The following is a 27,535-nucleotide window of genomic DNA, read 5'->3' as shown; positions in this document are numbered from 1 at the left end:
TATTTGAAACTAAAATAGTATCTGCTTACTAACTATCTGCGTATGTTTGATTAAAAGGCGATTAAGAGACGAAATATTGAAGCATTGAGTTATACTTATAATATTTTGCACCAAACTTTCAGTAGCAATGATCTTTAGTGTGGTTACAATCAATGCAAAAGATTATTTTCTGTTACTATGACTAAACAATACCTAACTAGCCTTTTGCACGCGAACTGCGCTATAACGGCTAGGCTAGAAATCGCTTCTATGTGGTTAGAAATGAAAATCTTCTCGAGCACAAGGCAAAAAAATCATTTATAAAGGACAACGTTCCTTACAAAAAGCATTAACGTTACTTTCCCAACATTGCACCGAAATACATAATGAAGGATCTGTTTGCCCTTTTAAAATCCACAAATAGGATTGCCTAAATCCTTGACTTGTGTTAAGCTATCTCTATCTCCATCTAGATACGTACGTATCTGTCCAGTATCTGTCTTATGAAAGCAAAACTTTCATCTACAATCATTCACATCGCTTAAGCATTAACTCTAGCTCAAATGCATTCACCGTTTGAACTGAATTCACCGTGTTTTTTTTTTCTCTTTTTGTCGTTGTCCATTCATTCCGTTTTCCCTGAGTCAAATCGACGATTTAAAGAAAGCTAGTCGAAAAAAAAGCAGCAATCTCTTTGGCAAAGTGCTTTCAGCTGGAAAGTGATCCAGAAAAGGATGATGACAAACGTCTCGATTGTCACCAGCTGCATGAAAAGCAGCTCCCTTATCTCCTCTCCGTTCCGTTTTGCCGAACCGTGTTTTCAATGGAGTTTGCCGAAATGCAACGTTAGGTTAGTGCCAAGATTCGATGTCAAACATATCTTCCTGGTTTGGCTGCCATCCTGACAGCCCGATTGTCATCATCAAATCACGCTTGTTAGCTTCCATTAGGTCAGGGTTGACGATTTGGCTTCTCGTGTGCAGAAGTTTGTGTTTTTTTAACCAACTTCTCATAGAGAACCGAACAAATGCTCTCGAATTTGAACAAGCTGTATTAAATGTGTTTTTCTCCGCCTCTTCGAAGCATCACTTACATTTTGTTCCTTAAACAAAAGAAAGATCTTTCAACTTTTTTTGGTTATTTTCAAAAAAGGTTCGTCCAATTTTAATACCATTCTTGACCATTCTCAACTTCCGGCGATAGGCGAGCCTGGGAAGCGTTTTAATCAGTGAAACTTTTTCCACTTCAATAACGGACACATGCTGCAAGGTAACATGCCGCAATTCGGTAGCAAAAGTTTTTACAGTTTTTTTTTTTTTTTTGGGAAGAAGCTATGCTTAAAATATTGCCACCAACTCCCCTCGACGGCGGAATATTCTTCTAGTTGAAAAATGTTGTGGTCGAAGGGACGTTTTATTGAAGTGTGTCTTGGTAAAAAAGCTTCGTAGTGTTTCAGTTACTACCATTTATTTCCCTCTCTAAGATGAGGAACAAAAAAAAGTATAGTCCAATTTTCCTATCTTACTACAGAGTAAAAAGAATGCCAAAAGTATAAAGCAGTTGTACGCCCTTCACGCAAAAGCTTACGTGCTTGAGGCCTTTAAAAATTTCCATAAAAATAAAGCACAACATCGATCAAGGAAGAACTGCAAATTATGTTGGCCTACCCATTTGGGCTGCCGAGGACAGGCAACCAATTTTACGGTACAAAATGTGAGTATTTTGAGCGAGTGAAGTTTGGGCTTGTAAAACTTTTCTGCACCATTAGGCTGGCTCGCAAAATGGGATGGACAAGAAACAAGTTGCCTGGTCTAAAGAGTGAGTGAAAAAGTTTGAGTAAAAAGATCCATCTCCTTTTGAATGATACACACACACGCACCCACGGTGGGGCTGATTCACACGACAAAGCAATCCCTTCGTCAATCTGTAGGCAGCGCAGTGAATTGGAAACCTCCAAGCACCCCAACAACCAGCAAGCGGATTTGGGAAAAGGATTTTCTACCATTTCTGCTTCATTTACAACACTAGTCCTTGTGTCTTGCGTTTCGTCGGTGGTAAGAAGAAAAGGCGAATCTTCGTTAAAAAAAAATGAGGAAGAAGATTGAGCTGTCGTACGAAAGCGAGTAAAGGAGAAAAAAATGATGAATGAGTTCCATCCAGCGTAGGTCCTGGATTGTGGGAGAGTGGTTCAGCACTCCGGGATTAGGCAGTTTCATCGATAAAGCTTTTCTCCATTCTTCAGGATGGAATCTGAACGTTAGGCGTTGATACAGCTGCCAGATAATTCTGAATCTATCTTCGGGATTACCAAACCTCTCCCGAAGGACTATCAATCTTTCCTGCCAATACAAACGTTCACGTAGGCGTTCCGCACCAGGAAAACCAATCGGAAACGATCGACCTTTTGCCCATTCCGGTACAGATTCGACCCATACACTCATACTCAACTGTTTCATGGCTTTGGTCCAGGTCTTTCGTTTACAGTCGGTAAAAAAGTACACCAAAAGCCAGAAATGATTTTCTAATTCCATCTCCATTGATCTTTCTAGAGTTCCAACCATTTTCCAGAAGCCAGATTTTCCGTCATCCGGGCACAAATTGCCAACTCCATTATGGCGCCACGAAGGGCCATGTGTTATCTCTCTACACTCTCCAAGTGTCCTTTCCAGTGTGTGTGTGTGTGTGTGCGGAAGCGAAATACAAGGCCGATAACACGGCATTTCTCCATAACAAATCGTTTTCTCGTCGGTCACGGCCAACACTCCTAAATAAGTGGAAGGAAATGAATGGTGCAACAAAAAAAACAAGCCAAACCCCACCACAAACCCCAATTTATAATGGCACCCGGTAGAGAAAACCTGGTGTCCTGGTGGGTTGCAAATCGTTTTTTTTTTTTTTTGGTCTTTGTCCACACTTGGCCGAATGCGATCGTTATATTTTTCCCAGTGACCTATTTCGACTGGTTGTGTATATGTGTGCTATTGCCATGCGGTGGCCATGCGGAATGTCGTTAGGCTGGAAATATATGCACACGATTGGCAATTGCTATCCTCCCGCGGGAGGAAAGAGGTCGAGATGTAAGCATTGCATTCAATATATCTGCCGCCACATTTCTCACAGGGTCAGACAAGACGCATTTTGGCAACCGGTTCCGGTATGATGCACATTCGATTCTAATCAACGTATCATCGCTCAGTGCAGGTGGCTCCCCAACATCCGGTACGGTGCGGTATCGGTAAAACGGGCAGAGGAACAATTTCCTTCCCTAGAGGAATACTACATCATGTTTCATCATGTGAGGTACCGTCGCTGGTGCTTCCTTTCGCCTGCCAACCACACACACAAAATGGCAATACGTTTCGATCGGCTTCATGGTCAAATGGGTCTCCCGAGATGGGTTTGGCTGTGTTTGGTTGCGATTTTGGAAAATGATCTTTTCGTTTGTGTGTCCCTTTCTCTCCCTTCCGTTCTGTTTTGGATACATTGCTGAGGGCGAGAGTTCATCATGTAGGGGCCAGCAGCTGTATCAGTGTGCACATGTTCCGGTGTGCATATTTATGATTTATGAAGTACGTAACAGTGACACATTTCGGAACGCACAATCCGTACAATGCCATCAAATAGGAGAATATATTGTACAAAAACTGGTGCTTTGGAAATTGGATTTTAGCATGCTATATTTGTGACATTTTCCTCGAACAATAACTCAATAATAAGAATTGTTTTTTTTTTTAATTTTATGAAAATCAAATTGAAATATTATTAAGAATTGATTTTGGGAAGGATTTGAAATACAGCTTAACTATGTTTTATATATATTTTATAACGAAATAAAATGATATTCAATTTCCATGGAGACGCCTGGTCATTCATGCGCTGTTAGTATGTAAAATCGAAATTTATGATCGATAGATGAAGCTGAAGCTAATTGAAATCTTCTGATATACACACATACACACACATACATAAAGCTGCCAATCCATCATCTCGCAAAGCATCATCCAATCGATCGGCCAGCGTTACCCGAGATGTTTCACCATCATCAATCACGCTATTGCTTCGAAATTGAGTTCGGGTCGAGTTCAGAAAACTTCTAACAAGCTTCAAGCATTTTCGTCTTCCATTGAATAAGAACGTTCTGTCTGCTGGTGCCGGCTCATCATCTCGTTTTGGTGGCAAGGAATGGATGGGTTTTCCAGAGAATTAAAATTAAATTTTCCATTATGAATATGTAAAACCATTTTCCCTTGTGCCTTGTGCTGCATTAAAAGCATCACTCCCTATCGCTCTTTTTCTTTCTCTATTTTCCCTGCTCTCGTTGCTATAAGTGGTTCTGGCAGATAGAAATTTTGTGTCGGCCAATAATGCTCGGCATTCAAGCAAACATCATCGCATGTGCTTTTACGTCCCGTTCGTTCGTGTTGGTGGTGGTGAAAACCATTAGATTCGCTTGCTCTCAGACACACACATACGCTCGTTTGCAAAAGAATGGGAGTAGCAAGAGCGGAATAGGTAGGCACCGTCGTACAATGACAGGAAATTGGAGCAATGTGAAATAAAATGACAATTCCATTTCCTGCCGCACGTCGCCTTCGTGTCTACTGTACGTTTGGATGCTTCACTTCCCTGTCCTGAGCAATCCTTGGCCAGCTAAACCAACCGATCCCGGAAAATCATTCGAGATGAAAAGAAAGGAGGAAATCCTCAACTAAGCTAGCGAGTGAGGATAAAAACCAGAAAGCTCTGTGTGTGTGTGTGTGTGTGTGTGTGTGCGCGCGCGAGAGTGTCTGCGTTTTCTTTTTTTCCTTCACATCCTCACGAATGAATGAATGGAAGAATCGTCGAGTAATGTGAAGTGAACGATACCAAGAAAAGTACGAACAGAGGAAACAGTACACCAATCCACCATATTCCAAGATTTCCACCCAGAAGCAAGGAAACAGATGGTGCTGCACGTGTTCAATGAAGTTCTACGATTACAGTGGAAGCCTTCAAGCACCGGCAAAGGTTGGTCGCCCGAATTTCCACCACTGTTTCGCCATCCGAACCATCCGGATGGATGGGAAATATCGGAATCAAATGATGCGCAACATTAGAAAGCAGCGGTCGAACCGGCAAACGCGAGTTTAAATCAAAGAAAAATAGGCCGGGAATATTCTATTTCACTTTGATTTGATTGCGGTCTGCCGGATCGGTTCGTGCTGTAGCGCTGTATCAGTGTTTGTGGTGAAATTGTTGGAAAAATAAACTGTTGCTTAAGTTTTCGTTCAAGTTTCATTGAGCAACACCTAATGCATCAATGCATATAGCACGTTCAAGTTGCTTATTTAATGTTTAATTTAACAATCCTGCTTCAAGTTCTTTTAAAATCAGCTTGGCCATAATTTGCAGTGAGGCGTTTTCACATTTTAGTTGCTCAACTAGTAGTTTTCCTCTAACTATTTAACACCAAATGCGCCTGGTGATTATCGAGTATAAAAAAGGCTTATATAATCTCGCCCACGGATGCAATCGCAAATAAAGCCATAGTCTCCAAATCCACTTGGCTTTATTACAAACACACACACACACACACACACACACACACACACGTCTACGGGTAACTGTTCTGTCTCCAAGTCGGTGTAAAATTAGGAAAAATAGAATATTTCCACCACCAAGTGACAACCTTCACAGCTATGGTCGGCGTAACCACGTAGCAAAAATAATTCACACTGTACACTCACTTGGACACAGAAACAAAACAGAAATACACGTACACACACACACACACACACACACACACACACACACACACACACACACACACACACACACTAAATACAAGAACACTCATGCTTGGTACACTTGCACACACTCAACGAGCAGGAAAATCTCAACCTAGAAAGAAAATGTACAGGAAAAATTGCCTCCGAGGCAGGGGTAGTTTGCTGGATGAAGCCACTACACGCTCGCCTAACCGTGGCCCAAAGAGATCGTGGTACTTGAAGCTTTAGAATGGCTTTAGAAAAGCCACCCACCGTTCTGAAATTGGAAAAAACCGCGTGCTAGCTTTCCCCAAAAGCCTCTTAAAAGGAAACGAACCTGCAGCCTTGATTGTGGTGGTTAGTGTCAGTGTTGTTGTTGTGCCGTTGCGAGATGGTTGATAGCGGGTTGTTATGATTGTTATGTGTGCTATTGTTTGTACTCGTACTGCTTTGGACTGCCTTTTGTAGACGATGACGACGACGACGACTGCCTAGAGAGAAGCAGGTTGGATGCTTTCAGTTAATTTAATGAATAGAAAACTAAGGACTCCGCTCGTTCGCGTCTGTGTGTGAGAGGGTTGTATGTGATAAGAGGCTGTGTAATTCAATACTATTTCACTGGTGTTTGATACAATTTTGAAACATTAAAAGCATCTTGCAGTAACCTAATTTAATTCTCTAACGCAAGCACTAGTGTAACCGAAGGGAAAATCCGCAAAAAAAGGTTATGTTGAAGGTTGAATAGAAGATTGTCTAAAAAGCTTTATGAAGGCGTACGATGATTCACGGTGGACATGCGCAAAATTTGCGTCCTTTCATGCTGCGTGTAGTAAAGCGAAGCGAAAAAAGTAAAGCCACATCCATTACACCGTGCCGTGGTACACGGGAAAACTACTCACAGTTTCGCGTAAATGCTCGAGAAGCCGCTAAGGCTGGTGATGATGATAGCAACGAAGATCCCATCTACGCGGCTTTTATATCCATTATTTGCACACTCTTCTCAAGGTGGTGGTTTTTGGCGCGCGCGCGATTCTCGTGCACTCGAAAGCACTCGGTTTTGTTTGTTCTCGTATTCATTTTGTTCCTGTTCGCTTATGGTACGAGGATTTTTGTTTTTCGTGCCATCCTCTGGCACAGGATGATGGTTTGGTGGTGAAATAACGCGTTCGCAGTTTTCCATTACTTACGTAACGCAATAGGGAAGCAAAGCATGGCAGCGGCAATGGCAACCAACCACACCAACACATTCCTAGTCGTCTTTGGTAGATTAGAGTGGTGTCGGAGGAGCTTCGGAAAAATAAATCTGAGCGAAAGTGTTTTCCGCGCTAATGAGGTACGCGGCTGAGTCACTGGGTAAAGCATTTGCCACTTTTCTTATCGTACCGAACCGTGCCGCGAAACATCGCTGCAACGAGCAGCAAAGAAATCAACTCAACTCGTACTGAGATTTGGGCACGTGTTTACGCTTACCCCTGCTCTTCACTGATTCATCGCTTGCTGGTATTTTTGATACTTGGATAACCTTTTAGGTTCTAGACGCAATTCAACCACCGTAGTTCCGAGAACCGATTCAACTCCCGCTTCAATTAGCGCAATGATGGTTCGTCAAACATACTGTCCCGCGCCTCGAGATGCATACAAAAATTATAATTAAATTCACGTTCTAAGTAATTAATTGCATCAATTAAGTCGATGGTGAAGTTTTTATGATTTAATGCTTTATACACATATATTGTTCTCGCAGCAAGTCCTAACTGGAAAGTGTTGTTTTCCCTTTTCCTTATCATTTTAGGATCCGAGCGCGACCAAGGCCCGGTGTGCGGCGGCATCTGCTGCGATGCTGAGACGGAGCGACAGCTGCAGGCAAAGGCGACGAAAAACTTTGAACGACTAGTCAAACACCACATCCGGAGCCAACGGGGGCACTGGGAAACGGCGGCTAATCTCTACAAAGGTAAGTTTATTTGGCAAATTTTAGACGAGAAGATTAGAGAGTGAGAGCGGTCTTGTCGGTTAATTGTAGCAGTTGAGCTGCTGCTTAAAGCGTGATCGCTTACTGCTTAAGGCCCACAGTACTTAAGCCTCACTGCACGAGTCGCTAGGATTGTTTGAAATATTAAAATTTGGCGACATAGCTACCGAAACATCCACCAACCATTTTCAAAGAGTTTTGTTTGGTTTTTTGCTTGCCGGAACACTGCGCCATGTGTTGCAGAACGCCTTACAAATCGCTTTGATACAGCCATAAAATAACTCATCAATCGTGCGGTACGGTTATGACTATCCACAAGCCTGACAGCAAGCACCTACGTGCGAAAAAGGCAAAATCCCATCCTGGTTACTGCACCGCATATGCGGGGTACGGCCGTATAAGGTTAAGTGCTTAATTTATTAGATCCGAATGTAAATGTGCAGGAGAAGGAAAATGTTTGCCGGCTCGCTTAATCCCCTTGTTTTGTCGTTTCGCCCCGAACCGAAAAGGGGAGGTCCAATCGATCAAACACACGGCTCGATCGGAGCCCGGCTTCGCAGACACCGCACTCAGGTGTGAATGTTGGATGGGACTTGTGGTCAGAAAACGGAAGGGTGGGGTGGTGGATTCTTCAGAGATAAACAAAACCGAATTACCCCCGGTAAGCGCTACACGAGACGAGAATATCGAACCAAAGTTTTCCTCATAATAGGCCACCGTTGGCTGTCGGCCATTGTTGGCCAGTCCTCGTCCCGATTCTCGATTGCCAGTCTCTGTACGCTGAGCGATGGATCGAGTGGCATTCGCTAGCAAACACCCACACTCTAAACCTCACGGTGTTCCGATGGCTTCTTTCTTGTATCGCTCGGTCACCGCAGAACACCTCTCCGCCGAAGACATTGATTAATGCGATCAATTACTGCAGCTGCAGGTTTTCTCGTGCTGGATTTGGCCGTAATTTATTTACCACCGTTTATTCCGATGACAAAACACACACACACATACTCCGGAACAGATCTGGTTGGTGGCCTGATAGGCTAAACGAGTTAAACTACGCACCACGTCTTGTTGCAACCGGTGCTGCCATGTAGCTGATGTGAACCGTCAGTTCTCCCACAAAAGGTTCACTTTATGTAGATTACTATTCTATGCTTGAAACGGTATTTCAGTGTATTTTCTTTTCTTTTTGCTATGCATCTCACCTAGTCAATCGATTGACCCTGGCCATCCTATGTATCATCGACGTGACATCAGCAGTGTTGACTTGGTGTTTCACGTCGAACCAAGGCATCGCTCAGGGCGGGCGCCATTGACAGCTCGATGCTTATGTCAACGAAAGAAAGCAAACAACATAAATCGATGTCTAACGGTAGTAATAGAGCTCCCATGATCGTGCTGACGTTGTAAATTGCCATCACCGGCTGACTGGAGCACCCGGTTGGCACGAGAGCCAATCGAGTCGCGCACCGTACGCACGGGGCTAGGTCGAGCATGCAATCGAAGGGTTTCGAGCGATGATTAATACTTAGCAATTACACCTCAATTAATGTGATAATTATGCGTGACATCACTTCTGTGCGTGTGGGTGGGTTGTCGAACCGGCAGACAGACACACTCTTGACCTTATTGGTTTCAGTGGTAGGTTGTTTGTTTGGTTGCTGCTCTATCGAACATAATTATAACAATTGTTACTGAAGTGTGCTGCTGAGTGTCGGTATCATTGTGTTCGCTCGGTGAATTGATGTATAATTCGTTTAGCGATTGAAAATTACTCTAATTGTTTAAACAATCATCGATAAAAGGACCATTTGAAAGTGGCGTAAGTGTTGGTTTCATAAATGGAGGATAAAAATAACAACTCTTCACATAATTGAAGAGCAGTTTACAGCTCAATTCAATACGCGTAATGCGATACTAACGAATGTGTACAGTTGTTTTTGCGGTGTTTAATATTGATACAATTTGTTGCGTTAAACATAACAATGTTTTTTTGTGGAAAAAATAGGGTCCATTACGTGAGTTTCATCAACAATTTGCTAAACGAGCGCAGTACAATAAATGTATCAAATTCCTGCATTTTTATATAAATTTTTCATCACATAAACGATTGCTAAATGTGGTACGAGTTGAGCCAGATTACTCGATATGGTACAGTTTCGTAGCATCCCGCTCTGTTGCGACATCCGGAGGTGCCTTACATTATCCGACGCCAAAATGCTGACGATCGCTCGAAGCCTATCTTCCCACGGTTCTGTACGTGGCAGTGGTGCTAGGTGAATATGGACTTGTCTGTATGTATGCTGCATATATGCAACAATGCACCCACCCCGATACGCTCTACCGGTTCTTTTCTGGCGCGTTTCTAGGCTCGAAAACTCTCACTCCCTGTCGACAGTTACCGCACCAATCACAGCGTGTACAGCAGTAGAAGACGCGGGGGAACCTGCTACCTTGACGGACTTGGTCGGGGGTTTTATGCAAATTTTAAACTTTCCCATCGAACCTTTCGGTCTCGGTCTGGCAAATCCTGCACCGCCCGGTCTGATCTCCCTCTCTTAGTGTATTTATGTCTGTGCGGTTGATGTTTGGCGTGGCGTTGAATCTACGTCCCGGAGCTACGAGTCGTATCCGCTTTCGGGCAGATATTCCCCCACTGGGGAAGGGATACTCCGGTCGTCGGTTGGGTTGCGAGTTTAGACATCCGGAGACTATATTATAGTAACGGAAATTCCTTTCTTTCTCACACCCGTGATTGGGTAGGAACAGTTTCAAGCGCACTTCGGTGCATCCTCGAAAAGTGCATCCCTTTACGCTGTGAAAAACCATGGATGGAGCATCAACACTGTTTCCCTTTTTTTTTTTGGCCCAAAATCGAACCACCCGGGCTGGAAAGAGAATATTGAATTATTTATGCAGTCGAAAATTGCATCCCAAAACTTTCCACCACCACGAAGCAGAGGACTAACGGTCATAAAGTAATGGGCAGCATCGGGTAAACCCCTTTTACCCATGGTTACTCCTTCCGTTTGTTTGATGGCTTAATTCAATATGCATGCTGGCTAGGCTGTTTAGATTGGTACGTGAGATGCGTTCAGAAATGAATTTCTGCATGATTTGGTGTGTAGCAGAAAGTGTGATTTATTATTAATCGACACACCGTTACGAACAGATTAGAGAAAAAAACCTGTGCTGATAAAATATTTGTCCCGGAAAGCTTCTTTTTTTTTTGCAGTATAGCCAATGCAAAACTTTATCCGAATAAGCTTGATATTAATCGCTGGAAGTATTATTTTATGTTACTGTAAGGATTATATGCAAAGCACTTCGGTTCGTATCGATTTTTTTTAGCAATTTTTTAAAATTAATATCAAGATTAATATTCATTAGCAAAACACCTTCTTTTCTTTTCAATCCAAACTCCCGAACACCCATATTTGACGTGCTTTCGATAATCTAATTAATTGCAAGAAAATAATCCGACATCAAGCGTATAATCCGGTCGCGCGCGATATCCACCATTAAACGTATTTTTTTACCATTTGATCTCCATTCTCAGCCCACCAAGCTGTGGTGTGGCACGTTTGGAATACATTACACCTTCTGCCCCGCCCGTTTTCCCTTCCTTTGTAGCGTCTTCATCACCCACCAGCTCCAGAGGTGGAGTCATGAAAGGCAATGGCGCACATCTCCAAAAACCGGCCGTAGGCATGGGGTCGCATTAATTGGATACCCTTATTTGGCAAGGAAACGTCGCTTCTAAACGGTATATGTGCGTGTGTCTTTTTCTTTCACATTATATATTGGAGCATCACATTCAAAAAAGCAAACGACGTGTTAGGAAAAGGTGCCACATATTTTAATAGCGTTCATCCTCACCCTCAACAAAAAAAGGCAGCAACAAACGCTGGTAGAAGAACCTTCCGTACAGATCACGCCGCACTCTCCACGTCGTCAAGCTGTGATTTATCATTTTATAATTTTTGCACCAGCAGAAGAACTTCCTTCCCTTCTTGTTTGGTGCCTTTCCGCTGTATGCTTTTGTTATGTTTTCTCGTTTTCTAGCGAAAAATGAATAAATTTTTATGACATTGTCATACCGAATGGCAAAATCGAAATTTTACGAGTGCTTTTCGGTGTCCGGGGTTTGTGCTCTGTGCTCTTCCTTTAAAACGTCAAACCGATAGGGCAAGGAGGGGTTTGAAAAGGCCAAAAAGGGGCAAAAGGAAACAAATCGGAAACAACGCGCTACCATCATCGAGCACGGACCGTGTGACGGGTGTGTGACAATGAATCTTTTTTCTTTTTCAAGCGCCATCACATACACATCGTAGCAATGGGGAGGTGTTTGATATGTTGTGTGTTTTATATGTTTTATGAAAAACAGGCGCCATTTTTTCTCACTCAAGAAAATGATATCATTTTGAAATTGTTTACAAATTTTTAACACATGTTTTATGAACTAGTTTTCACTTACCACTTTACCACATATTACGGCACAGTTTAGAATAATGTTGATGTTTATAAAAATGTATTTTTATATTTTGGCGTTAAGTTCTAACAAACATGGATGCATTATGGATTGATTAAAATAACCATTATTCCGAATTCAAACGTACAGAAACGACTGTTTGGTGAAAATTGTTAGAAAAAACAGAAAACTCGTTAAAATTATTTCACCGTCAATGTAATAAATTGATAAACTGTAAATCATTACTTTTTGACGAGTTTTGACTTGTTTGTTTCTTGTTGTTTTTTCCTCCAAATTCCAACCAGATGCCGACAACGTCAGAAAACATGAACTTTCGATACAATACTACTGACAGCGGCAAAGTTTTCCTAAAAACTTTTCCCTTTTCCTGCTCCAGCTATGTTTTTATACATATGTGTGTGTGTGTGTATTTTGCTATCCAACCTTTTTGCTCTCGAGAACATTCAAACACATTCCACACTTTCAAAATTCAACCTTTCAACCTCCCCTGTCCCCATTTGCTTTCACGGGTAGAACACGCAGGACCGTGGGGCCGGAAACGATTTAGCAAAGCGGAAGAGTTCGTCGTTAAATTTGTGCTCATCCGTTCGTTCGAGCTCTCTCGGGCTAACAAATGCCTTTGGAATTACTGTCGTGTGCGGAATACACAATTTTCCACCCACCGTAAATGGACGCGCTAGCCGTGCCAGGATGTCACAAGCCAATGCTTGTTTGTTCTGCTGGGTCCCAACTCCTGGTGCGTTATCTCGAGCAGCGTCCCGCTCCGATGAATCTAACGGAACGAAACTATGGCACCTACTAGTTGTTCCTGGTCGCAGTAAAGTTTGCGACTCACGTGCATTGCATTAATAATCTTCGATGCAAACTGAAGCGGGATAAAGATGATATTGGGTTGATGTTTCGCAGCATTCGCGTATTATTATGCCACGGGTGGAAGTTGAAGAAAGCAATGTCAAGTTACAAGGCGGACTGGTTCTCTTTAAGTTTTTCATTCACGTCGTAGCTAAAACATTCCAGATGCAGAATATCGGTTTTGTTTTCGCTTTATTAAATTTAGCACGGATATTAAATTAATAATAATTTATTAGATAAGTTGCTCGAGAGAGGGAGGGAGCGACATCTCAATCGGAATGTGAATAATGGTAAAGGTAGTACTATGGTATAAAGCACAAAACGTAACGCATATTAAGTTCATTTTGCGTTTGCAAGAATAGAACAGCAAATCTTGCTAACATCATACTCACTGATCGAATTTTTCAAGGACTGAGTCATTCGCCTTCAGCATCATCGTGTTTGCAACCACCAAAGGTTGGAATGCAATTTTCTTCACCTGCTTTCTGCTTACCTTGTCTTCAGGAAAAAAGGGCACAAAAAACGGAAATTCTTTTACAAGCTGATTCATCCCTGTTTATCCATCTTCTTCGCACCTATTTGGTATCCTTTTTGTGTTGAGTTCTATAACGCCTTCGGCAAATTCTGTCTTTGGAATGCAGTTGATGATCAGGTCCCGATGAGAAAGTGTTTTAGTTACTATCCTTTCGTCTTCGCTATACTCTTACACTTGATGTTCAGGATACGGACTGTGGAGAAATTCCTTTTTTTGATGCGATAACCATGACAAAATTGAGACTGTGTACATTGACATCACTATAGGGCAGGGATTTGAGTTATGTAGGCGTGATACATCCAAGATTTCGTAGATGCTTTTTAGTGTAAATCGGAGATGTTGAATAGCTGTGCTAGAAATTGTGAGCGATTTAGATAACTTCTTTTGGCTTTCAAAATCACAATAACAGATAAAATATTGTGTTTGAAATAATCGTATTTGATGTCGTAACTAGCTTGACTTTATGGGCGTATTCCTTCTAGATATTGTCTGTTTTATGGCGTTTTTTTCGATCCTTCAGATGATCTGTACAAAAAAGGCTAGAAATTCCTCGCTTCCCTGTCAAACGGTCTTTAGTGCTTCACAGCTCCACTTAAACAAATGAACAAATTCTATGAGAAACAATATACCATCCTTTGCCATAGTACACCCCAGACATCAAGTAACTCTCTGCTGCAAGCTCTCAATGCCCACTTTTGCAATCAACGGAAAACCAACATTAATCCAATTTTCAACAACGTTTTATTTCCATCTCCGCTTCAGATTACCTGCTGCAGCTGCTGCGACAGTCGGAGAACAAAACGCTCATCCTCTTCTCGACCGTCTACAGCAAGATGTCACCACTGTCCCGCGAACCGATCCGCCAGCTGTACGAAACGATCCGGCTCAACCTGATTGCCGACTGGCCCGGGGACGATTTCGAGCTCGTGACGAACAAATTCTTCCGCAACCTGTTCCCCGTCGCGTATCACCATGCGATCCACTCGGACGTCCTGCACGGTACGGAACGCGGACGGTCAGCATCGGCCGGCATGGGCGCGAACCGCGACTTTCACAGCGACTACAAGAACTGTCTGGTGCACACGTACGATGAGCTGAAACCGTTCGGCATGGTACCGCAGCAGCTGTCCAGCTCGCTAGTATCATCCGTAAGTGCCGCATCCGTACTGTTGCGTGCGCTGCGCGAAGGTTCCGAGGTGCTGCTCCGGCTGGAGGAGGTTGGCGTGTCGGCACCGAGCTGCCGGAAAGCGCTGCTACGCATGAACTACTGCGGAAGCTGCAAGCGGTACAACCATCTGCACGCGAAACCGTGTGCCGGCCTGTGCCAGAATGTGATGAGGTAGGCTTTTTTGGCGGGAGTCATTTTTGATAAATGAAAATTAATCGCCTTTCGTTTATGCTTTTCCGTTTTGCAGGGGCTGTTTAATCGAATTTGTCGGTGCGCTGAACAAAGGTTGGTCCACGCTGACGGAAGCGATCGTTCCGCTAATCGGTACCGTCCGCTCGAACGAAGGTATCGAGAACGAGATCAAATCTCTCGACGGCAAACTGTCGAACGCCATCATGCACGCGATGGAGATTGGACCTCAGCTTGAAAAACAGGTAGGAGAAATGTAGCAAGCATGCTCACCCGGTACGGGGACCACCCTGTGCGTGTGGTACCTAAACACACAAAACAACACGTTGCGGTCAGTTTCGATGAAATTCGTGCCCACACGCCATGTTTTAAAGAAAATTTTCACTTACTGCAATTTGAACCCAACCATCATCGCCGCCTACCCGACACGACACGTGAGGGTTAACGCAAAATCCACCCCAAAAGACGAAAATCCGCCTGTGTGTGCATACGTAGCGCGAGGTGAATGAATTCGTGTTAATGAAGAGTCTATTCATGGGAAATGTTTTCCTACGGGACGCCTAAATTTAGCTAACGTCACCATGCACCATCACCACCACTTTTGGGTCGGAAAAATTAATCAACACTGTTCGGACACGCACCGGACAAAAACATCTCGAAATCGAACACACAACAAGCACAGCTCGGCCAGCAGCGTGCAGTTTTGTGTGCAAATTTGCTTTGGTTTGTTTAATCACTCCGCTGTCTGTAATTACAAATCAGCAAATCAGCAAGTACTCACCTCACCCCACCATCGTTTTTTTCTTTCCTGCTCGAAATGGTCGTACGCAAAATGGAAGAAATTGCATCGTGTTGTGTAGTTTCATCGATGCAAGCAATTTTTGGAACATGCATATGCACATATTTGGTGGTGCAAAGTTTGACATAGAGACACACGGAATGCTACTCAACTGTTCCTGGTGTCGTTGTTCACTATGATATTGGAGAATGTGGCGAGGCCGTATGTGTGCTTGTGTGTAGACATATTTCCCATCTTGCCACATTTGTCAGAATTGTCACGAACGAATTCAATCAACGTTTCGCAGAATCGCGAAGCAATTCCTTCTGTCAGCAAAACAGACCTACGCTCTGTTTGGTACCAGCCTGTACTGCTTCAAGTCGGTAACGTTGTTGATCATGCAAAAGAGCAAAATGGAAGTCTGCTTACCACAAAAAAATAAATATATCTACCGTTACGAATGCATGCGGTCTTTGACCCGCGTGTAGCGTTGATCTAGCAATTTTTGAAATATAGCAAATTGCCGAGAAATTCAATGTTCCGAACATTTTTCATTTCAAACGGATGTATGTACATGCGACAATTCGCTGTACTAAGCAAAACGTACTAAAAAAAAGCAACAACATTAAAAGAGTTTCTTTCGATCGCTGGCTATAGCCAAAGTACCTGTCTGACAAACAACACTCGGTCAGAGCTTCGAATGCTGTTTCGGTAAGTTCGTGGCTGTTTTGTTTACGTGGTGCGCCGGGGAATTTTTTCTCAGCAAAGCTGCATCATCTTGCTGAACCAGCTTTACTCAATGCATTGACCCTAGGAGTGGAATCCGATCCGGTGTGATTCAATTTAAATCGCTATGAGGTCGGTTAGTTTGTTTGTTTTGCAACATGTACATATTTGAGGGTAAGTTTGTTCACACCCAGCAAAACACTTCATGTAAACAAAAATGTGATTTTGATCACCCTAGGGTGTTGGAATAATTTTTACATTTCTGACTGTCGTTGGAATTCTTGCTTCATTTAAAAGACTCTTAACCGAAAACCCCTTTATAGTGGGGAAGATGATCTCAACAGTCATAAAGTTGCAACAGCATACATTCAAAGGAGCCACAATGATGGTGATGACCCATGCTAGATAACTCTCGGGACACACTGACTGGCACAGGGAGCCTGGAGACCATTTCCACCGACCTTGCAGCAGTTTGTTACCGAACATACTGTTGTAACGCTGCACAACTGTGTGTCGGTGCAACACTGTACCGGTTAAAGTACCAGCTAGAAGTACGCTGTCTCAATCTCGAGAGAATTCCGAGTAAAACCAGAAGAAGCCACCTAAAGCATGCCACAGGTAGCTGCGGTATGGTGCACGGACGGTGAGAAACCGTCTACCGGACGTAACGAGCGCATAACATATGTTTAATTCAGTTTAAACGAGTGCTTTATGGTTCTCGAGCAATGGCTCGAGCAAGCATGAATGCTGGACTCGGTCGGGAGTGTAATCAGTCCTCCAGCAGTTGTTATTGTGGCGCGCCGGCGAGAAGTGGTTTCGGCCCAACCAGACGACTCATCTGGTTCTGGTTAGGTAACAGCCACAGTTCTCGTGCTAACTTTGTTACCGATCGGTGTTCCCTGTCCGTCTGGCAAGAAATAGTTTTCCTTCGTCTGGATGCTTCGTGTGCTCGGTCGTCCGTAGCTGATGGTCCTTCGGTGGATGATGGGCTCTCGTTAGAATTCCTGCAATTATGTTAATCATAAATTGAAGAGTTACAGTCGAAAAAGGGTGGAACGTTTCGAAACACCACCAGCGAATGTGAAATGCGGTTTTTTTTGGGTAAAAATACCATAAATCAAGTTTGCTGATCAAACACCAACACACCGAGGAGTAAACTTCTGCCAAGCAAGCAATCTACTGTACCTTCACAGTCTTCTTGGTTGCATCAAGTCAGGGCACGCAAGTGCCATAAACAATTGGCAAACTAATTTGCGAACCTATTCCAAAACCACAATCAACACGCCAGCTGTGTATACCAACGATTCGTCACTCTGCTTCACTCCGAAGTAGGTGCTTCAAACAACAACATAAAAAGGCACGTCTTCTCAACAACTGACCGGGGAGGTCTCGGAACCGTGAGTCATCGCTTCGCTGACTAATCGAACGAGTACCGATGACGGATAATCACCGTCGAAGTAGCGTCCGCTACTCATGCTAATCGTTCCTAATTGTGGTCGTTATCCTCGGCTGTGGAACCCGCGCGCCACACCCACCCAGTAGAAATGGTTTTATTTCTCGTTCAACCAGCATCTCACTCTTTATTCCGAACATCATAATGTCTTTCGGGTAAAGTTGTTCGGGGCAGTAGAAAGATGCCTTTTCGGTGAAGGACAATGTAGTTTAACTCCCGAGCAACCCTGGGCCGGCTGATGGTGAGCGCTCTTCAAGAGCCTTATCTAAATTGTTCCGTCAGGCATAGCAAGATCGAACGCCGCGGTGTATACACCGTGTGCGTCGCGTTTGAAGGTGGGTGGGCACAACAAGAAAGACCTTGAAAACGGTTCTCATGGTTCATTCCACTCGGAGTTTTGGTTCGACCGTCATGGCTAAAGTTTTGCCGAACAGGAGTGACATCGGTGGTGGTGGTGGTGTGCAATGAATTATCTCCGCTTTGGTAAGGTGTGTGTGCTCTGAGCTTTCCGTATCTGGGGACTTTTTGCAAACTTTCCGCGAGAATTTGCCTCTCACTGCCCCCTTTTGTGGTTGCCTCTTCAGTCAGGTTTGACACAGAAGAAGTTCTTGCAGGACAAGGCGGAAGGAAACGAATTCTTTGGACTTTTGGGTAAAGTTTGACATTGCGAAATACATGTTCACTGTGTTGGTCTGGTCTCTGTTGGCTTTTTTACCACTCCATCTCAAAATGTTATCCAGTGGTGGCAGTAGCATTTAAATGAAGTGTTTTTCCTCTCACTTCGTGTCCAAAGTTTTCAGAAAGCGGTTAGATTAGAAATAATTCTGAAATCTTTTTTTTTTTTGCTTCGACGTCTTTTATCAGAATCTAGAGCTTAGAAAGCTTAAACCAATCTTGGACAATCAATTCATCATCAGTTTATTATGAAGACTTCAACTTGTTCATTTGCGAGTTACTAAAGCGGCTCTCGTCGCTCCATCAGTGAGAGAGAAGCGGTCTTTAACGGCCTTTCTAACCTTCCTCAATCCGGCCATTTCCGTTTCTCGTTTTGAGCGTTACTTTTATTTTCCTCACTTTGTTGTGGAACGTTCGCTTCTTTAAATTCCTTCATCCTTGGCCTTACACATGCGCCAAGATGTGTCTTGGCTGTGTCGGAGTTCTTCCTATTCACTTTCGTTGCGCGACACTTTGTCTCTGTTTGCTCGTTCGTTCAGCCCAAGTAGGAACGAACATATGAAGGAATGTACGAATGCGCCTCGGAAGAGTGAAGCGCACCAGAAACTGTTCCCCAAGATTGGGCGGCAGACCGGAATGCGATGCGATGGGTTGTGGGGGAGCTGGATTGAGATGCTGCTTTGGAGCTTCTTGCACGGAGCTCCGAATACTGATGGTGAGATCCACCGGTCCGGGGTTTCTTAGTCATACGGATGGCTTTTTTCCATTTTGGGTGGAGGTTTGGAGGTGAAGTCTTCGTGCTGTGTCTGAGATCGTCTTATTTAAAGCTCATTGCGTCATGGGACACAAACACAAGCAAACGCGTTTGCGCGAGAAGTTCGAACGATGCTAGAGCACGCTGACCGACCCAGGCAGGTCGTTGCAGACCGTGGAAAAGATTCAATTTCTCGTTAAGTGTTATTGGTCAAAGTAATAAAACACACATAAAACAGGTTTAACTGGATGTGTACATGTGTGTTGTCGTGGTTGTTTTTTTTTTTTTGTTCTTCGCTTGCATGTTTGCTTTCGTTGTTGCTGTTGTTGCAGAAGCAGAATCAAAAGCACATTCTTCATCCGAATGCAGTTTTGTTCTTACGTGGTGATCGCGTACTTTCGCACTGCACCGTGGTGATCGCGCACTTTTGGAGTTTACGGGTTCCAAACTCTCTGAAATTGCCGGTACCCGGCGTATATCCTCCTCGAAAATGGTACCACTTTGCAGTTAATGTTTTGGAGCACATTGACGCTATGATTCCCTCCCTCTCTAATAGGTGTGTGTGAGTGTCTGTATGTGCGCCGAGTTGACCACCCGTTGCGAGGTGGAAACGGAATTCCAGTTGACGTTTCGATACCTCCGGACGCTTTTTGGTGAGGTTTTTTTTGTTGTAAATGGTGGTCACGGCCCGTTGACCATGGAGGATGATTTAAAGACAATTGAATGTAAAGTGTACGACGCAGCAAATGGAAGAATGCTTTGTCTTACACACACTTCGGCTGTCGATAGAGTTCACCCTGTGTTATGTGTGCTGCTCGGTTTCTCATTTGTGTACTGGGAAAGGGAAGTAAATTTTGTTCCGTTCTGCCCGTTTTTTTTTCTTCCCCCTTCAAAGGTTATAAGTTTGCAAACTTCACAGCACAACACACCCCCTGACGTACTTCTTTCACACTGTTATCATCCATTTGGTTTTTCTTTTCTTGCTTCCTTACGCGCGCGCATCCAGTGAAGCGTTCAGTTTTGCTTCACGCGGACTGGTGTTTGGCCGTTGGCAGCTTGCAGTGTTACGTTCGCGCGGGTTTATGCAGCGAGCTTTTTGTTTTAGTTTTATTTCGGGACCCTTTCATCCACTCCGACCGAGCTGCTTGTTAATTTTCGAACGAGACGCTTCACCTTTCTTAGCGTTTCTTGCGTGAAGCGTTGCGTTGCGCGTTTGTTTTCTTCCGCCTGCTACACGGCTGTCTTCTCACTGTCGGTCGTTAGTTTTGTTTGTCCTCTGTGCTTTTTGTGTTGTGTGTTTTACACTTTTTTCCCCCCTATTCGCGCGCTGCATAGCTTTCCGTTTATTCGTTTACTTCAATTCCTATTCCTATGTGTTGCCATTTTTCCTCATTGCTTTCATGGCTAAAGTTGCAAATCTTGTTTTATATTTAACTTTTTTCATGTTTTCTTTTCCTCGTTTTTTTTTCATTATGTTCTGTTCTTACGCCCAATTCCAACTGTCTCAAACATTCCAATGCGCTTCTTTTGCTTTTCGTTCTTTCGTTTGCTTTTTCTCGCTGTTTCTCCTCTCACTACATATTTATCTTCTTCGCACAAAATCGAATCTTTGATATTCGGCAGCAACAGCAGCAATATTGGCGCCCATCCCAGTGCTTATGCTTCTATCCCGCTACACACTCTGGTGACTTTCATTCACATTCCCACACAAACACAAACACACACACATCACGCATGTATCGTTTTCATTGATGGCTTCTCAAGAGCGGCACATCTATTCGAAATATGCCATTAACGATGTTGTAATCTACGCTTACACGTTTCATTACGCGAAGTCATGCCCCGCAGGGATGAATTTCCAATTTCCACACGCTTTGGAGCACGCAACAGGCGCTCGGCTGCGTGTGGATCTCTGTACAGGCATGTGAACGATCCCGAGTTATGCTTTGCTAAGCGATTAGGCACATTATAGTGAAAGCAACTCTATACATATTGGGCTATGCTAGAACTCTTTACCGTTCTAGTCACACTTGATTATGATGCTAACAAAGCGTGATAGCTCATCAAAGTATGATGCATAATGTTTGGGAAATTTATCCGTTTTCTAAGCTCAATTATTTTCGATGATCCGTTGTGAAAGCTTTAAAGTCAATGCTGCTAAATCTTCAGCTGCAGCGACCAGCAGCACAGCTTCAACATTCTTCAACGACAGCACACATATCATTCTAATAGCAGTGTCAAACAATAATCAGCTTAATGTCTCTTTAAAACCGAACTGAACGAAATCATCTGTACATTTCCGCTCCCTGTATCGACCACTGCACACAGCTAATGTATGCAGATTGAGTTCGTTCTTTTAAAACTCATTCGCCAGAACGATCACAGACGATTCAGAACACACACACACAAAAAAAACGGATTACCTCTTGGTGATGCATAAGCATGCCGCACAGCTCCCGTCCCTTTTGCTGGTCGTACGGAACAGGTAGAGACAAACCGGAGCTGCCAAACCTGTATCATGTTCAACACTCTCGAATTAGTAGAATCAACATTCGAAAACTCCTCTACGAGAGCTACCATAACAAAGTGAACCGTTTATGGACCCGCGCCCGAACGAGGCTCACCTTCGCTCGTCAGACAGCCAGTGGTTCTGCTCATGCGGATGGTTGTTTGATAGAAAGATGTGAAAGAATAGGCAAGGCAAGTTGTCTCGCGATCGCTCGAAATATCTTGCCAGATTGCATACCATGCGTGCCCCCAAAAACTGGTAACCCACACATACACACACACACACACACTCAATCACACATACACCCCTTTTTATGGGTTCTGAGCGTCTTCGAATCGTTTATTATTTATTTTCCATCCATCCAAAACGCCCGCTCTAGCTGTAAGGTTCGGTGGGTCTAAACTTCCAATGCTTGTGTGGTAAAAAAGGGTCGTTCCTGTTTGAAGTGGGACTCCAAACCGACAACCGAGTCTCGCACTCTCTATCGCGCCCTTTCTGTATCGCAGCGGGTTCACATCGTGTTAAGGATGGTGTCAAGTCAGCCTGGTGTGTGGGATGACAGAACAAAAAAAAAAGGGCGAACCGAGCGAACAGAACAGAAACAATTGCATTCTGCGCCTTATTCCTTTCAAATGGCACCAAGGATCAGGCAGGGCAGGACAAAAAGGACAAACACACGCACACACACACACACATGCGCTCTGGGGGAGCCGCACCAGCAAACAGCACAGCTCAGGCGATGTTTTCTTGCGAGCCCAAAGTTCTTGTTTCTGTTCGCTTAACATTCTTGCCGCGACCGGGATTTGACCACCCCGACAGCTTCAGGAGCATCAACAAAAACAACAACAGCCACAGCTCCTAGTGTGGCCCTTTTCTTCCACCGTTCCCTAGTCACCTTACTGTTTCGCGTCCTGTCGCGCCGAAAACACTGCCGCCTGTGTTTCGGGTCCCGCGGTCCGGTTTGGGTTGCGTTCCGCGTGCCCAGGGTCGCAACCATTTGGGCAGTATAGCCCCGAAATGTTGGCGTTGCACATTTTTAAGGGCATGGGAAAAAGACTGGTGCAGAAAACTAAAAACAAAAACCCCACACAAGAAAGCAGCGGATGGGGTGTTTTTTTTTAAGCAAGCGCATTTCACGTGGGCCACGGTCGAAGTGTGTCTGTGCACATCCGGCATAGTTTTTGGGAATCCAGGAATCCCACCGGTTTTATGGTTGTTCTTGAAGTTGGGCTGTGGGCTTACCCCCACGTTTAACACACACTCACACACACACACCTATGAGACTCCTTTACGTTGACTGCCGGTACCGCCGCTAATTCTCTTTCTTTCTTTATCGCTGTTTTATCGTTCAGTTTCTGCACTTCTACTTACCAAAAAATAAAATAAACTAAAAACTTACCCTTTTAGTTTACGTGAGTGTGTGCTTTTTTTTACTTTCAAAAGGAATACACACACTCACCACGTATCGTGTCTTGTATTCGATGTACGAAAAAAGGGCAAACTTTCGCAACTCTCCTCGCATCAATTTGCACATTTCGATTCCACCCCAGGAATCTTTTTTTTTTTTTTACAACACGGAATTGTACAGAATCCGGCCGATGTGCGTGCGTGGTGCCGCCTGGCACCGTCCGAGCAGAAGTGTCGTGTCGGTGACTTATGATTATTTGATTGCTGGTTCGCATAAAACGCGAAACCCCCACAGGAAAACATCTCCCTTTTGCATTGAACCGGACGGGGACACAATAATCGCCCATGATGTGCCAAACTTAATAAACGGTTGTACTAATCGATATGTGATTTGTGGAATTTGTGGAAGGAAGCTGCTGCTGCTGCTGCTGCTGTAGATTTCTCTGCCTGTATTTTCATACTCCATCCGCGCTGTACGTGCGAAAGATGGCACGTTGCTTAATCGGCACGATGAGTGAGCAGTAATTTCTTCCCGAGTCCCGCACACATTAATGATGGGTTTTATTTGCTGCCTCCTGCTCACCTTGAACTTTGATGCCCGTTGGTGCGTCGATGCCTGCGGAAGCCTCGCTGCGGTAAAGATATAAAGCTGTACCGTTTTTTTTATCATGTAACTTTTTTTTTATTGTCTTCCTTATTGACGATGAAACTCGTCGAGAAAATCAATTATACGTGTGATTGAATTTGCTCCGTCCCGCATAAACATAAGCGCGTTTTTCAAGTGTAAAGGTCATCGTGTTCTCGGGCTCAAGCTGTAAGGATTTTGTTGGGTACAAATTGCTCTGCACTGCTGTTCGAGGGCAAAAAGGCGAAAAGGATTAGCATCGCACCCGAACAGCTTCGTTTGATTATTGTGCACATTTGTGCATGCAAGATTAGGGATCACCTTGGGCAATTGAATTTTTGAAGCAGAAATGCACCACAAAAACAATTCGCTAATGGATCGCTTTTTCACATTGTTGGCATTTGATTTTTGACCATTTTGACTTTGTAGAGTGTTGTGCACTGTCATGTTGCTCACTGTTTTGCGTTCGATAAGTAGATACAGGTAAAAATGTTGCGTCATACGCTTGCATGAACATTGTTTACGTTAAAATCAGGTTTATCAAGCAATAAAGTACGCAATTAATAATTCGCTTAGCGATTACAAACAGCTGTAGATCGAAAGTTGTTTGTTAGTCAGATTTTACTGTGTGATAATTTACTGTCTTAATTGCTATCAATTATTCAAGATTATAAGTTCAAAAGTGTAAAAGTTTCTTAGAGTATAACAAGCGATTTAATCAAGTAAACTTTTATTTATATTTTTTTATCGCATCAAATTTATCACCATTTCCAAAAACGGCAGTACAGTATGGACAGAATGCATGCAAATATGTTCAAAATTATGCAAAATACCTGCCCATATAATCGTCATCCAGTAAATCTAGAAAATCCTTTTAAGCGGGTTCGTGTCTTGTTCGGTTCGACAGTCGCTTAAATCTTTCCCATACTAATGAAGCGCGATGATAAGCCACTCTCGCAGCCACAGCCCTGCTGTGCAGACACATCGGAACAATTTTATGCGCATCCTTTAAATCTGATACGATTGCAAAAATATGCACTCCACCATCCAGCGAAACCAAAACCCAACCAACACAGCCAAACGGCCAGCGAATGCGGTCTCTTTCAACCCGAACGAGTCAAGAGTGAAACATTTCTACTCGTTTTGCAACCTTATAAAGCGTTCGCCTGCCGATTTGGCTTGAACACACACTCACACGTGATGATAAATGATCATATTTCGTGAGAATTTCCAAAGAAACCAAAACGCACTTCCCATCCCTTCCCAGCACCTCTCTTGCACCTCTAGAAGAATACACATTTGCAAAGGGAGATGAAAGAATGGAATTTAATCCACCGTCTCATCGTCTCAACCTGCTTCCCCGCCACCAGTTGCAGTTTGATCATCTTCGGGACACGCTTTTCCTTTGCGCTGTGGCATTCTTAGGCTTGTCTGTTTGCGTGCTTTCGTTCTTTTGAAAATCCCGGACCGGGCGCTGATCGGGTGCTGCTGCTGCTGCCGTGCGGCCTCTGAAGATCGGGCAATCCCACACCATATCCACACACACACACACACACACACACATTCACCAAGTACGGGAATGATTTGAGATGGACAAAAAGGGAACACACGCTAAACGAGAAATGGTGGAAAATTGGGAAGCAAAGTGTGAGAAACGTTAACCATGAATCACTTCTTCTGATTTTCGGGATTTCAGCGACAGTGCGCGAGAGGAGCAGATCGAAAGCGATCGCGAAGGCACGTCATGCTAAAGCGACACTGACACTGCCAAACAACATGAAGGGAAATAGCGGGGAAGGGAGAGACAGAAAGACATACACATAAACACTATCACACCCGCTCCCGAGTTTTCCCGCTCCTTTTTCCACTTGTTGATCCACTTCCCGAGGGTTTGAGACTTGATTGCAGCGAGCTTTGAGCCAGTTTCTTTGTGCACACTAATCATTGGTACAGCATTTTGGTTGCTTATTTGTTGGCATTCCACTTGAGCGGGAAGAATTTTATGCCCGCTCGGTAACAGGTTGTAAAATGTAAATATAAATTATTTGACTCTGTTGTGAACAGTTTTTCACCTGCAAAGCCGTCTTTCGGTTGCTCTACTGCCATTCGTTGCCAAAAACAAATCAATTTAAAAAAAAGATCCAACGCAATAATGCAAGTTTTATGACTGAAACGTTAAGATTCCTAATTGTTTGCCTCCTGGCCTGGTTTGTCATGCAAGCAAAACAATCCATCCAAATTGGGTGTTTATTATGACATTGCGCTTTTCTTTGTTTTGGGTGCTCGTTTTACTATGATCCTGTTTAGCTTTAAACATTGTTTTATTAATGAAATAATTTATACCTCCCGAAACAGTAAAAAAAAAACCCTTCCCTGCACAGTTAATGCATTAACGGTGTTGCGTTCTCAATAAGGGGCAATTATCACAAACATCAGGGGAAACCATCGTCCAACATTCCAAGATCAGTGTTCGGCTACATCCGGTCAACACTCGTACGCTCCGAGTCGTGTCATTTTCTAACGATGCTTCGATCTTTATCGTGCTCTCGCAATGGGTGGAATTACGGAAATGATGGTACCTTTTACGGCGCTAAATGGGTCCTCCGAAAAGGGGTTCGGTTCAACGCTAAAGCAGCAGGTAAGAAAACACGGTACCCCGGGGTTGGATGTGCAAGAAAATTATGACGAGACGCAATCGTACCTTGTCGGGTATGGCGCTGTCCCACTCTCAATCTCCTGCGGCCTGAGTCACCCGCGGGATTGCAGAAGAAAGAAAGGATGGGTGGAAAATTTAAAAATAATGAGACAGCATCTTTTTTTTTTTGTTTTTTACTGCCCGTGCCCTAAACAACCCTACCTGTTTAGATCGAACGAGAGTAGCGGATTACTGTAGCTGATGCTTCTGCTGCTGAAGATGCTCTGCAGCTCAACACAAACGCACCAAAAGCGGAGAGCGTTCGCCAATATGACGGACTGGGTTGGCTGGGAACTCTCGGGGCTGGGAAAAAGGGAAACAATAAAAACCCTCGATAATCATAGGGTTCGCTTGAAGGTTTAACAATCGATGCTTGTGTGTGATGCTGTAGCGGTCATCCGATCGGAACCTTCCTGTGTTTCTCCTTTGTAATGGTCGTAGTTTTATGTGGCGCGGAGCAAGAAGTCTCCCCCGACAATTCGGGACAAAGATGATCACCATTTCCGACTTCAAGCTGTCTATATACACACACACACGGTCCACAGAGCTTGGTAAGTTCTGTTTAGTGTGTCCGATGCCAAGACAGTGTAGAGCAAAACTGCATTATCATTCATAATGTGCCGAATGGCTGGGAATTTAGATTCTAGCGTGGCCGATGTGAAAGAATCTGGTGGTGAGAAATGGGTTTAAAAAAATAGGGAAGAACAAGCTAGGTAACTTAGAGATTCTAGGGAAAAGACTCATGCTCTGGAGGTGGAGATTGCAGGGAATGGAATGCTGTATTATAGTCAAGATCATGTGTTAATCTGCCTGTCGTATCTTGTATTTAACATACAGTACTTTGTGATCATGTAAATTTCTCTAAAAATATTGTTTAAACTATTTGAACCCAAGAAAGATTTTTAAAAAACTTATTGCTTTTTAGCTGTGTTCAAAACTAAACAAAAACTTTAAAAAACTACCCACAAAATGATGATAATCT

The 27,535-nt window shown here is 43.7% G+C and overlaps 2 protein-coding genes across 3 annotated transcripts in view; one reads left to right on the top strand and one right to left on the bottom strand.

The window, feature by feature from the left end:
* LOC126562844 (elongator complex protein 5) overlaps positions 1-27,535 on the bottom strand; it is a 561,590-nt gene that overhangs the window by 36,221 nt on the left and 497,834 nt on the right. The gene's annotated exons all lie outside the window — the stretch shown is intronic.
* LOC126561845 (division abnormally delayed protein) overlaps positions 1-27,535 on the top strand; it is a 131,619-nt gene that overhangs the window by 95,082 nt on the left and 9,002 nt on the right. The window contains exons 2-4 of the mRNA XM_050218182.1: positions 7,519-7,680; positions 14,337-14,913; positions 14,990-15,176. Coding sequence (XP_050074139.1) covers positions 7,519-7,680; positions 14,337-14,913; positions 14,990-15,176 — 926 coding nt within the window. The remainder of the gene's footprint in view (positions 1-7,518; positions 7,681-14,336; positions 14,914-14,989; positions 15,177-27,535) is intronic.

This window comes from Anopheles maculipalpis, chromosome 3RL (genome assembly GCF_943734695.1).
Source record: "Anopheles maculipalpis chromosome 3RL, idAnoMacuDA_375_x, whole genome shotgun sequence".
In the NCBI taxonomy this organism is placed as follows: Eukaryota; Metazoa; Arthropoda; class Insecta; order Diptera; family Culicidae; genus Anopheles; species Anopheles maculipalpis.
The sequence above is the reverse complement of the archived record's forward strand: the minus strand, read 5'-3'. Positions and strand labels throughout refer to the sequence as shown.